This window comes from Sceloporus occidentalis, unplaced genomic scaffold (genome assembly GCF_023333645.1).
Source record: "Sceloporus occidentalis isolate IW3139 unplaced genomic scaffold, rSceOcc1.0.p SCAF_3, whole genome shotgun sequence".
Classification (NCBI taxonomy): domain Eukaryota; kingdom Metazoa; phylum Chordata; class Lepidosauria; order Squamata; family Phrynosomatidae; genus Sceloporus; species Sceloporus occidentalis.
Window position 1 is genome coordinate 69,528,261 of NW_028316983.1, and position 12,878 is coordinate 69,541,138.

The 12,878-nt window shown below is 42.4% G+C and overlaps 1 protein-coding gene across 7 annotated transcripts in view; it reads left to right on the forward strand.

Annotated features, from left to right (window-relative positions):
- SZT2 (SZT2 subunit of KICSTOR complex) overlaps positions 1 to 12,878 on the forward strand; it is a 106,156-nt gene that overhangs the window by 38,753 nt on the left and 54,525 nt on the right. For 6 of the 7 annotated variants that reach the window (XR_016280440.1, XM_089514939.1, XM_089514938.1 and 3 more), the window contains exons 12-23: positions 2,120 to 2,262; positions 2,734 to 2,886; positions 4,955 to 5,069; positions 5,708 to 5,913; positions 6,763 to 6,987; positions 7,500 to 7,578; positions 8,251 to 8,342; positions 9,402 to 9,570; positions 10,012 to 10,132; positions 10,221 to 10,334; positions 11,630 to 11,827; positions 12,305 to 12,405. Coding sequence is in view for 6 of the 7 variants with exons in the window: in XM_089514939.1 (XP_089371065.1) it covers positions 2,120 to 2,262; positions 2,734 to 2,886; positions 4,955 to 5,069; positions 5,708 to 5,913; positions 6,763 to 6,987; positions 7,500 to 7,578; positions 8,251 to 8,342; positions 9,402 to 9,570; positions 10,012 to 10,132; positions 10,221 to 10,334; positions 11,630 to 11,827; positions 12,305 to 12,405 (1,716 nt within the window). In the remaining variant the exon portion in view is untranslated. The remainder of the gene's footprint in view (positions 1 to 2,119; positions 2,263 to 2,733; positions 2,887 to 4,954; positions 5,070 to 5,707; positions 5,914 to 6,762; positions 6,988 to 7,499; positions 7,579 to 8,250; positions 8,343 to 9,401; positions 9,571 to 10,011; positions 10,133 to 10,220; positions 10,335 to 11,629; positions 11,828 to 12,304; positions 12,406 to 12,878) is intronic. The other variant, XM_089514941.1, reaches the window with a different exon arrangement.

Below are 12,878 nucleotides of genomic sequence, written 5' to 3' on the forward strand. Positions count from 1 at the left end.
CTGGAGGTGATCCCATGGTCAGGAATATTAAAAGAGAAGGGAGTTCAGGACAGATGGGAATTTCTCAAAAGGTAGATACAGAAGGCACAGTTTCAAACAGTTCCAATGAAGAAGAAAAATGGGAGGTGTCTCAAAAAGCCAGGATGGATGACTAAGGAACTTTCAACTGAGTTAAGTTTTAAACGGAATATGTATAAGAAATGGAAAAATTGGGAAATCACCAAAGAGGAATTCAAAGAAATAGCTAGCATGTGCAGGAGTAAAGTCAGAACTCAGAATGAACTCAGGCTTGCTAGAGAGGTTAAGAACAATAAAAAGGGTTTTTTTGGATATGTCCGCAATAATAATAATAATAATAATAATAATAATAATAATGGAAATGGTAGTGCCACCATGTGGAGAAGATGGCGAAATGTTAATATGGACAGAGAAAAGGCAGAATTATTCAACACCTTCTTTGCTTCAGTCTTCTCAGAAAAGGCAAAGGGTGCTCAACCTGAGGAAAATGGAACAGAGGACAGAATAGGGGAAATTCAGCACAGAATAAGTAAAGAGATACTAGAGGAATACCTTGTTAACCTAAATGAATATAAATCTCCAGGACCTGATGGACTACATCCAAGAGTATTTTAAAGAGCTGACTAATGTAATATCGGAGCCATTAGCAATAATCTTTGAGAACTCCTGGAGAACAGAAGTCCCAGCAGACTGGAGGAGGGCAAACGTTGTCCCTATCTTCAAAAAGGGAAAAAAAGAGGATCCCAACAATTATCATCCAGTTAGTCTGACATCAATACCAGGAAAGATTCTAGAGCAGATCATTGAATATCGAGTCTGTGATCATCTAGAATGCAATTCCATAATCACAAAAAGTCAACATGGGTTTCAGAGAAACAAGCCATACCAGACAAATCTTATCTCTTTTTTTGATAAAATTACCGGCTTGGTAGATGAAAGGAATGCTGTGGATATAGCATATTTTGATTTCAGTAAGGCCTTTGACAAGGTTCCCCATGACATTCTTGCAAACAAGCTTGTAAAATGTGGGCTAGACAATGTAATTTGTAATTGGTTGACTGGCCGAACCCAAATGGTGCTCAACAGTGGTTCTGTTTCATCCTGGAGAGAAGTGACCATTGGGGTCCCACAGGGTTCTGTCCTGGACCCAGTGCTATTCAATATCTTTATCAATTACTTGGATGACAGAATTGGGGGCATACTTATAAAATTTGCAGACAACACTAAATTAGGAGGCGTATATAACACCCCAGAGGACAGGATGAAAATTCAAAGTGACCTTAGCAGATTAGAAATCTGGGCCAAAGCTAACAAAATGAAATTCAACAGGGAGAAAAGTAAGATACTGCACTTAGGGCAGAAAACTAAATGCACAGATATAGGATGTGGGACACCTGGCTGAACGAGACTACATGTGAAAGGGATCTAGGAGTCCAAATAGATCACAAGTTGAACATGAGTCAACAGTGTGATGTGGCAGCTAAAAAGGCCAATGCAATTTTAGGCTACGTCAATAAAAGTATAGTGTCTAGATCAAGGGAAGTAATACTGCCGGTCTATTCTGCTTTGGTCAGACCCCACCTGGAATATTGTGTCCAGTTCTGGGCACCACAGTTCAAAAAGGACATTGAGAAACAAGAGCGTGTCAAAGGAGGGCGACTAAAATGGTGAAGGGTCTGGGTCTGGAAACCATGCCCTATGAGGGAAGACTCAGGGAGCTGGGGATGTTTAACCTGAAGAAGAGAAGGTTAAGAGGTGATATGATAGCCCTGTTTAAATATTTGAAGGGATGTCATATTGAGGAAGGAGCTAGCTTGTTTTCTGCTGCTCCAGAAACTAGGACCCGGAACAATGGATGCAAGCTCCAGGAACAGAGATTCCACCTCAACATTAGGAGGAACTTCCTGAAAGTAAGGGCTGTTCAACAGTGGGACACTCTTCCTTGGAGTGTAGTGGAGTCTCCTTCCTTGGAGGTTTTTAAGCAGAGGCTGGATGGCCATCTGTCAGGGATGCTTTGACTGAGAGTTCCTGCAGGGCAGGGGGTTGGACTGGATGGCCCTTGTGGTCTCTTCCAACTCTGATTCTATGATTCTCTTTCTAGGTGCTATCATTGCAGCATAGCAGCTCAGACTCCTGCCACTCACAGTTTGCAGCCTATTGGAAGCCCATCCTGTCTATGGATGCCAACTTCTGGCAGAGATGGCTACACATGCATCGCATTGTTATCCTTTTGGAGCATGACATGTACGTGCTGGCTGAGTTGCTATGAGTTTCCTGGTTGTGAAAACATTTGCAGATAGAGTATGGTTGTGAAAACATGAGCACCACAGATCCATATCTTAGCTAACAATTAAAGCTATAGGAATAGCATTTATATTTCTGTACCTCTTAATAACTGAATTAAGCAGTCTAAGTTATTTACAACGTGTAAGCCAATTGCCCCAACAATCTGGGTACTCATTTTACCAATCTATGAAAGGCCAAGTCAACTTTGGAGCCTCTCAGGGTCGAATTCACAATGTTCCGGCTGCAGTACTGGCATTTAACCAGAGTGCCACCAGGGCTCCTTGCCTTAGAGCTTGTAACCTTGTTTATTCTGACTAGTAACATTTCAGTGACTAAAAAAGGGCTTATACAGTATATGGTTTTTGCCTGGGATGGAAGATGGCAGAGTTCTATGAATAATGGGTAATAATTGCTTGATATGTTTCACAGGCCAGTCCCAAAGCATTTGCACACACCAGGCAACAATGGCCGGTATAGTACAATTCAGTGCCGCATCTCACACTCAGCACTGACCTCTTTGCTGCGTGACTGGAGTAGTTTTGTGCTGGTGGAAGGCTATTCCTATGTCAAGCTCATGCGCAGGTGAGAGATTTAAACAGAGTATAAATCTGTTATTTTATTTCTTACCCACCTCTCCCTAAGGCTCAAGGTCATGTACAACACAAGAAACCTTCTGGGTAGGCCTCCCTGAAAAGATAGATCTTTAATACTGTTTTAAATTCAGATAGTCTATTCAGCTGTCAGATCTCTCCCAGCAGGTCAGTCCACAATGTAGGGGTGACTGATGATGTCCTCTGGATGACAGTTTCCAGTCTAGTCATGGCTGATTAAAATAAATGGATCCTGAATGTATTGGACAGATTATATGGGAGAAGGCAATCGTATAGGTAATCTGGACCCAAACCATGTAGGGCTTTAAAGGTAATGACCAACACTTTGTACTTTGTCCAGGAGTTAACTGGCAACCAGTGGAGTGATTTTAACATTGGTGTGATATGCTTATTCCTAGACGCACCAATAATCAATCTGGCTGCTATGTTTGAACTAATTGAAGTTTCCAAATTTGATACAAAGATAAGCCAATGTAAAGCAATTGCAAAAGTCCAGCCTTGAGGTTAGTGGCACATGCACAACCACCTTTAGGTCTTCCAGTTCTAGGAAGGTGAGCAGCAGGTATATCAGCCAAAGGTGATAATAAGCTGTCCTGACTGTCACATCTATCTGGACTAGTATTTGGGTAGACATAACCAGGAGCACTTCAAAGCTGTGAACAGTCTTTCAAGGTGAGTGTAACCCCATCCAGACCTGGTTGACATATCTCCAACCCCAGATTAGGACCCTTAATGATAAGCAACTCTGTCTTGTCTCGATTCTGTTTCAGTTTGTTCGGTGTTGTTTTTCAGCCTGTTAACTTCGTCTAGGCATTCATTCAGAGGAGACACGCTATAATAATAATAATAATAATAATAATAATAATAATAATAATAAATTTTATTTTTATACCGCTTTTCCAGAAGATCAAAGCGGTGTATACAAAATTTAAAACCAGTTACAAACACATCATAAAATAGATAAAACCAATAACACAATATACATTATACAAATCTAAAACAATCATTCGAAAGGGTGAGGCAGAAGGTTGATGGTGAATCTTTTAGAGACCGAGTGCCCAAACTCAAAGGCATTCCTGCACTGGGTGTTACAGTACCTGGTGCTGGGGTCCAGGACTTCTGGGAGACAGGACTTCTGCCTTCCGGGGGCAGGACCAGAAACAGCTGAAGGCCTGGGAAGGCAGGAGGAAGAAGGCAGATAAAGGCACAAGAGGGTACAGGAAAAGGACTTTCCCCCCGCTCTCCTGTCTCTCCGCATGCCCTCAAAAATGGCTTTGCATGCCAGAGAGGGCAAGTGTGCCATAGGTTCGCCACCACAGCATCAGTGTACTGATAGCACCCCACCCCATGCCTTCAGGTGATCTCTTCCAATGGTTTTATGTAGATGTTAAAAAGCATTGAGGATAGAATGGCGCTTTGTGGTGTACCATATAACAACAACTCTTAAGGAGCAGCTCAACCATCTGGAACCTGCCTGAGAGGTTAGACCGGAACCACTGCAACACAGTGCCTCTGATTCCCAGTTCTCCCAGGCATTCCAGAAAGATACTATGGTTGATGGTATCCAGTGCCACTGAGAGATCTAAAATCACCAACAGAGACACACTCCCGCTGTCAGTACTAAGCTGGAGATCATCTACTAAAGTTGCTATATCATTTTCAACTCTCTATCCTGCTCTGAAGCTGGTTTGAAATGGGTCAGGGAAGTATGTGCCATCCAAAACTGCATGGAGTTGGAAAGCAACTACCCTTGTAAGAGCTTTACAGTATGGTAGTATTTTGGTCCCACCCTTTCACATTTGACCTCATTGATACTCATATATACAGGAATTCAGTTTCTATATATGCAGTTGGCTATATAAGTTATCATTGAGCTGTCATTGTATGAACACGTAACCTTGCATTTCTCTTTCTTGAGAAGTGTGTAAGGCAGGCAGAGGTCCCCCTCCCAGAACAGTGATTTTGTGAGAACTTATCTTGAGTCTCAGTACCACTGTAAAGTCCTTCTACCTGCTCTCTGATGTCCTTTTATTTTGCAGCTCTGAAGATCAGCCTCCTTTTTCATTTTATGTGGTGCGAATAATTTCCAAAGCTCCCTGTATGGTTCTCCGGCTGGGATTCCCCATTGGGACACTTGCAAAAATTAGGAACAAAGTAAGTAGTAGGTTTCTTTTCTTGGGTCATAATGAGAAGTCAGTAAAACCAATGATAGGGTAATGTATACAGAAAAAATTGGTTTAGTTGGTGTCTGTTACTAGGAATAAACCTTTAGCACTGCAGAGCCAGAAATCTTGCACATGTACTTTTGTGTATGAAATCCAGTTAGGGCCAATAGACTAAAAGCATCTGTTCCAAATATAACTCTAGAGCTGGTAAATAAATTAGCTAGAGGACCCACCCTTTCTCTCCTATTCAATAGAAAATTGGCATTTGAAAACAAATAAAACAGTATTTTAAAGATTGCCGAAGTGATGGTATTTCTTGTTTGGGAAGCTGAAATGAGTGAGGATATGTTTTTTTCTACAGCAGAATTGCACATACACGGGGATTTCAAAAAAAGTTCTCTTGTGATGCTGACTATCGGATTTCAGCAGTATATTCTTAACTGTCTTTGAGGCATTTACTAATATTTTTGGCAAGAGCGGGCTGGTCTGCTTGAGAGATTCTGGGGCTGAGTGCGGGCTGCATTATGGCTTCTACAGAGAGCAGGAACTTAACTCAATTTTATATTGCTCAGCAGCAACAGCTGTTTATGTACATCCCCAACCCCTATTTATCTTGACTTCCAACAGATAGTTGAAGAATTAAGGGAACGTATCCTGCAGCTACGCTTTCCACATAGGGTACAAAGCAAAGAGGCAACTCCCAAAGTGAAGAGGAAGATCATTGGCAGCAGCTCCCCATCAAAATCTCCTCCTGTGGCTGGAGCCCAGCCAACCCTCTCAGACAGGCCTTGCCTGATAGTGCTTCAAAAGCCTCTGGATAAGCTTCTCATCAGGTACTAGGGATGGGATGGTCCTGTATTCATGACTGTATGCAGAACATTCAATTTCATTGAACTAGTCTGGGTTTGGGTCAACCAGGCCATGACATATATGATAGAGAGTGTGTGAGCTGCACACATGGAGACCTGAATTTAAAAACTCAGGCTTCTGGAATATAATATGATATAATATAATAAAAGTCTCCCTACCTAGGGCTGTGTGTGTTGCAAGTAAGCATAGAAAGTCACCCTTACTTTGCTATTTTGGAAATCCATCCTTTCACTTTAAAAAAAATGTCTAGAATAGGTAACTGGTGCCTTCTCAATGCTTCAGTTTAAAATACCTATGGGATCCTCTTCCATGGGAGGCTAGATTGCCCCCCTCCATGTTTTCTTTTTGCCGGCTGGTAAAGAAATTTTTGTTTGAGCAGACTTTTAATACATAATAATCATTGAGGGGGTGGGTTATATGGTGTAAAGTTTTAAACTGTGTGTTATCTGAGCTGCCTAGGGTCCCTTTCCAGGAGAAAGGTGGCATATAAATGAAACAAATAAAACACATAAATAAATAACTTCCATAGGTCCTAGCCAGTGTGACCAGAGATGAAGAATTATTAGAGTTGTAACCAAAGCATCTGGAGAGGAATAAACTGCTTCTCCCCAGTCTAGAAGATAGATAATTTTTCCTGTGCTAATAGGATAGGGTGGTATGTGGGGTAGAATTCCCCCTGAAAATGTACAGTTGTACAAGCCCTTCTGAATGTGATTCACCCTGTAGCCTTAAGGAATCCAACCGTATAGCTGTCTGATTGTTAAACTGACACTTCGCTAACTATTTTCTCTCTTCCTCTATCCATGCTATAGATATGAAAAGCTGCCCTCTGACTACCGTGTTCCATGCATTCTTCCCTTGGAGAATCCCCCAATGTCAGGCCCTCTTACTGTAGTGGCCAACCGCACAGCTTCCTCCACTCTAGCCTCCTTGTCTCGCTACTTCTATCACCAGCGCTGGATCTGGTGTGTGCAGTCAGGGCTGGTACCTGCAGTGCCCATCACAGCTGTAGCACAACTCCTGTCTACTCTCACAGAGTAAGTACCCACCTTGTCCTGAGTGGTGAGTTTGAGCCTACAGAGATGGTAGCTGTAGAGATGGATAGCTGCCATGCTAGAGTAATTTCTTCCAGTATCTGAGGACCAGTAGCCCTTGGCAGTACAGTCCGCCCTTTTCTTACACAGGGGGATCCGTTCTGGACACACACACACACCCCGCGTAAGAGAAGAACGCGGATGCCAAGCCCCATTCAAATGAATGGGGCTTGTGCCCATGGTGGCGGCGCACGCTGCGGGAGCGCACCCCATTAATGTGAATGGGACGTGCCCTGCACGCTCCCACGCGGCTCTGACCATATGCTCAAAGTCGCGTATAGCGCGCCTGCATATAACGCAGGCGCACTGTATAGAATAAATAGATGTAAGAAGGTGGAATTTGAGTTCCCAGTGATGAAAGAGAGCATTGCATCGAGTATATTTTGCAAACATGGAAGTAAGCGGAGGATGTACAGGCCTGGTAACCTCGTATAATTCTCTTCTGGGGTACACAGGGTTCGTCTGTCTGAGGGCTTCCATTTTGCTTCCAGTGGTGATGGGATTATCAACATGGTGCTTGAGTTGCCCATTAAGGTAAACCCTGCTTGCTTTGCCTTTTTGATTTCACAGTCCTGCTCTCTCTGATGCAGTATTATCACACACTCTCAAGCAGAGTTTTAACTCTGTTGTCATCATATAGAAAAATGTATGCCAGACCTAGCATTCATTGAGTTAATGTCCCGGCAGGTCAAAATATATTCCCTTGTACCTTCCCTTCTGGTGGTGGCCATGTTTATGTGCCATCAAGTTGGCTTCACCTTAACAGCAACCTTTTAAATGAGAACCCTTCAGAAGACTGCTATTCACAGCCTTGCTGTGGCTTCTTTGAGCCCTTCCCTAGTGCTAAAGCTCCTGCTAATGATCATTGGTGTAGTTTGCACTATTTCTCTGGTGGAAATAGTACTCCTTCCATCATCCCTGTTGAGGGACGCAGAAGATTAACAAGTCTCCTGTCCAAGTAAATGGAGAGTAAGGGTTGTAAACACTTATTATAAGATGATTACTTGGTAACCATAGTTCCAGTTGTTTTTCTGTCATAAAAACACATTTGACTTTTGCAACTGAGGAATTGCTACATGTGGCTTTGGCGAGGTGCCTCAAGCACTGCTTAGCTGTTCATTCCTTGCATCTGAATCGCAGTGCAGTGTCTCAGAAGAGAGATATTGGAGGAGCCAGACAAACTCATATAATTTGCTTTTTCCACAGAGTGATTTCTCAGGAGTAAATGGCAGTGAGATGCATAGCTGTATTGTCCAATATGTGCTGTTCCCTCCACATTCCACTTCTACTAAAGACAGGTGAGGAGACAGATTCCTCCCATTATAGGCAGCTCCAGAAACAGACTCCTTGGAGCTGAGAGAGTTGTTGTAAGAACTTGGGGCTTTGGGAAACCTTGGACTGGCAAGGCTGCTACTGGTTGGAAGGATATAGATGTCCTTTCTGTGCAGAAATGTTGGAAATTAAATGTTTTTGGAGCTGAAAGATCCAGTTAGAGTGGGTGCTAAATTTATGAACATCTTCATTAATGAAAGCATAAGGACAACACAAATGTTACTGGATGGGCAATAAGCCCAAAGAATATTTATTTATTGAAAACATACTTGATATTATTCTCTTGACATCTGGCCTAAGAGTGTAAAGGCATCCTTTTGTCTCTAGCCAAGGTTTGGGAGACTCCACTAAGTGGAGGTGCTAGGATCCTTTTCATAAACCATCCATGGATACAGTTATCTCAACAATTGTGTCAGAGCTAATTCAAAGTCCCTGCTTTACTCCTTAATATTTGGTGATTTTATCTCCCCTTTGGCTGCCTCAGGAGGAACTTCCTGTCTGTATGTGCGCCTTCACTGGACATGGTTTAAGCTAGTGGTTCTCAGCCTGTGGGTGGAACCCCCATGGGAGGGTGCAAGAGCTGCTCAAGGGTAGAGCAAGTCTTGGAGGCCCTGATCACCCTCCTCCTCCTCCTCCACTTTCCGATTTTTTTTTTCTCCTGGAAGGGAAGAAAAAGTCAAGGAACCTGAGGGAGAAGAAGAAAGCTATTTCCTTATAAAGTGCATAAATATGAATCTACATGAATGTGTGAATGAAAATATGTACACTAAACAAAGAAAGTACTTTTATTCATACACTGTGTCAAGCAGGGTTAAAAGTCTGGGAACCAATAATTTAAGCATATACAGTACCTTATATCACATAACTGGTCTGGCTAGGAAGACAGGTGATGGGAAATTCTGGGTCATTCTAGTTACAGGGCCATTAATGTTTTGGAGAGAAAAATATGCCAAGTTTGAGGACTTTTAAGAGGCATAGAATCTACACATGCTCAGGTCACACTCATTGTTTTGGTTGCCTTGAAGTTTTTCCACAGATGATGACAATGATACAGAGGTGGAGGCCATTGAAGTGGACATGGAGTTGAATGTTGTCACAGAGTGCTGGGTAGAACCACAGAGTGGCTGTGTGGATGGTGCACTGGACATCTGGAAACATTTTGATGGCTTACCTTACCGGAAAATCCCTAAAGCGGTATGTTCCTGTGGCAGGGAGCTGGGGAGACAATGTTTAAGGCCAGTTCTATGACAGGGCAGTGACTGGCAGCTGGTGTTTTTGGTTACTTGCTTGGGAGCAGACTGGGATGGAGTTGTCTATATGTATCTTGGAAGATGTTAGGAAGTCTTTGATCGTCATCTATATAGTGAATGTTAGTATTGCTGTAACAATTAAATGCTGGAACTATTTTAGTTGAATCATAATGTGAAGGAGCAATTTAGATTAGAGTTTTCTAACTGCAGGGTTTTGTGGACTCCAAGAAATTGACAGTATGTGTTTTTATGGCCTGTATTTGCATGGCTGGTCTCTGTTTATTTGTGCAGTCTGTGCTATCTTGAGTAGAGTATCTGTAGCACTAAACCTTTTGAGCCCTTGTAGCCTAGTCACCTGGCCCTGTGTTTGACTTCTGTATTCCAGCTGTACCCTCGAGATTTGATGTGCATCCATACTATGCTTGCTTTTGAGTATATCAGCCAGCTGTGCCAGAACAAGGACTGGGTCTTCCCTGCATGTGATCCACGGCTCACTGCTACTGAAGGTGATCATTCCATCATATGTTTTTGGGGCATGTTTGGTGGAGTCATTCTGATGGGCTTGCTGAAGATTAGTCCTGGTTTTTGTTGCAGGTCATAATGCTGGAAGTGGCACCCGAGTGCATGAAATTCCTTTTCATTTTGACCTCATGAAGTTACTGCCCAGATGTCAGCAGATTGAGATGTTTTTCCTGATGCTGACAGGAGGCAAGTTATCTATCTATTTATTTATTTAACACTAACAGTCTAATTTGCAATCAAAATTGAGATAATATACATTCAGAGAATACATTCAGAAAGTAAAAACAGAAAATAAAGAGACAAAGAGAGGGGGAGAAAAATAAAGGAGAAGAGAAATAATAACAACAACATAGTAGGGCTCTCCCCGCCCCCCATCCTAACTAATGAAAATAAACAAAAAAGAAACATTATTTGACCATGACAGATCCAACTAAATAATTTTGGTAGAATTACTAATAACCATAACCACAAATTATTATATGGTTAGATTTCTTACTGCTCAAGAAGTCCATAAATGATTCCTAGCCTCTCAAAAAGTATCCAGTTGGCTTATCCTCTAAAACTCATGTTAGTTTGGCAGATCAGACTAACTCGGCAACCTTAAAAATCCGTACTTCTTCTTCTTCATGGTCTCTGTGAATCCACACAAATGGGTTATCCTGCACCAGCACAGAACATATTAGAAACTTTCTAGAGCTATTAGAAGTGTTTTGGTGGTAGTCCTACCAACTCTCCAGTTGCGTTATTGGCACCTCAGTTCCTTTTTTCCACTGCAGTAGCAGCATCTCAGGAGCTCTTCAGATTTTCATTTTCCTGACAGTCTTTAAATCTTAAATAACCTGACAGGATCAGTCTGCATTTTGGTGGTAATTTCTTCATTTCTTCTTCGTTTGTACTTTAAGAGGAGCACTGAGATGTCTGAGGAAATAACGGATTTAAACGGCCATTCATCTCGTTGTTGCACTTGGCAAAGGCCGATTGTATTCAATTTTCTTCATTCTTTGTTCATATTTTAAGAGGAGCACTGCAATGTTTGAGGAAATAATGGATTTAAATGGCTGCTTGCCTTGCTGTCACGCTTGGCAAGGTCCCATCGTATTACTGAGGTGAAGTTAACAGGTCTACCATGTGAGCTCAGCCTATCTGAGACTTTGGGGCAATTGGGAGATAACTTCATTTCTTTTGAATAACCACAACCCCCGCCTCCTCACCATGGTCCATGAATTTTGGTGCCTCTTTTATTAAGAACTGTTATCTTACCATGGCTATGAACTATACTTAACTGTAGGGCAATGCTTTTTACAATACATGGAACTCTCCAAAAGCCACTTGTATTCTTTTTTTTCTGGATGGGACGGCTGAGTAGTGTTTTCTACATTAGTTCCATGAAGCTGTCAGAACTGTGCACATGATGGGTTGATATGTTTTGCTAGGACATCTGGAAAAGGCATTGCTCACAATGGTGTTTTTTTCCTCTGTAGCAGAGGATGGGATTGCAAAAGATTCTTCTTTCTTGCCAAATGAAATGCTTCTTGGTCTGTTCCATGGCTGTCTCCAGCATGACCTCAGTGACAGAGAGATTACACTATCAGGCACAGATCATATCAGTTTTATGGAGCAGGTGCTGCAGCGGGATAGAGATGGTCACCCACCCCCATTTGTGCTCTCAGTGTTCCAAGGTAAGGGAGCTATATGCAGCTTGCAGTGCCTTGCACTTTCTCCTGTAACTTCTGACCATCGTATTCATGCATACTCTGCCCATCCAGTAGTATAAATATCTGTTAACAAGTGCTTCCCTCCATGCATCTTATGAAGTACACCTGAGTCTATGAAAGTTTTTGCTACAGACTTCTTTCTCTCATCTATTTTCAAAGGTACTACAAGATCCTATTGTACAGTGCGCCTGTGTCATACGTGGCTTCCAGCATACACTGGAAGCCGCGCCAGAAAAAAGCCTCGCACGCCCCGGAAGAAGTAACGGGGTGTGTGACCGCAGCGCACGCACTGTACTGCACAGCAGGCACAAGCCCAATTACTTCCAATGGGGCTTGAGCTTACACGTTTTTTCTTTTACGTATGTGTGGGGGTCCAGAACGGTTCCCCCATGTAAAGAAAGGGTGCACTGTATTCTGACCACATTGTTTCTTTTCCATCAGGGCCCTCAAAGGCCTCCATGCCCCCTGAAGGTCGGGATCCAGCAAACATTTATCACTCTGTTGGGAACAAAGACACAACTGCCCCTACAAGTATATATCTGGTACAGTAACCTTCTGACTTTGCTATCAATTTGCCAAGAGTTCCCTAAACTTAGGATCTTCCATGTTGATTCTGTATTTAGAAAATTACTGTCTCCTACCTCTTTGGTAATTTACAATGATCTGTTCTCCTGTATAAAATACTATGTGCAGAAGCCTGATTGTTTACTTGCTGATTCTTGGTCATAGAAACGTATCTCTATATTGCCACAAGGGAATCACTGAGTTTTGCTCAGTGCAGCAACTCTGTTTCCATAATACATTGAAACCGATTCTAAGGAAGGATGGGCAACATCTAGAGGTTTAGGGCTGAATTTTTCCCTCCAGAAGCTGCTGGGGGTTGACATCCCTCCACAAAGAATACACATCTTGTTTTCTGGGAAAATATCATTTCAGAAGCCTCCTAGAAATGTTAGTCTTGTAAACAAGATGCCCTTGCCCCATATATCTTGCTTTTAATGAAACTGGCAACACA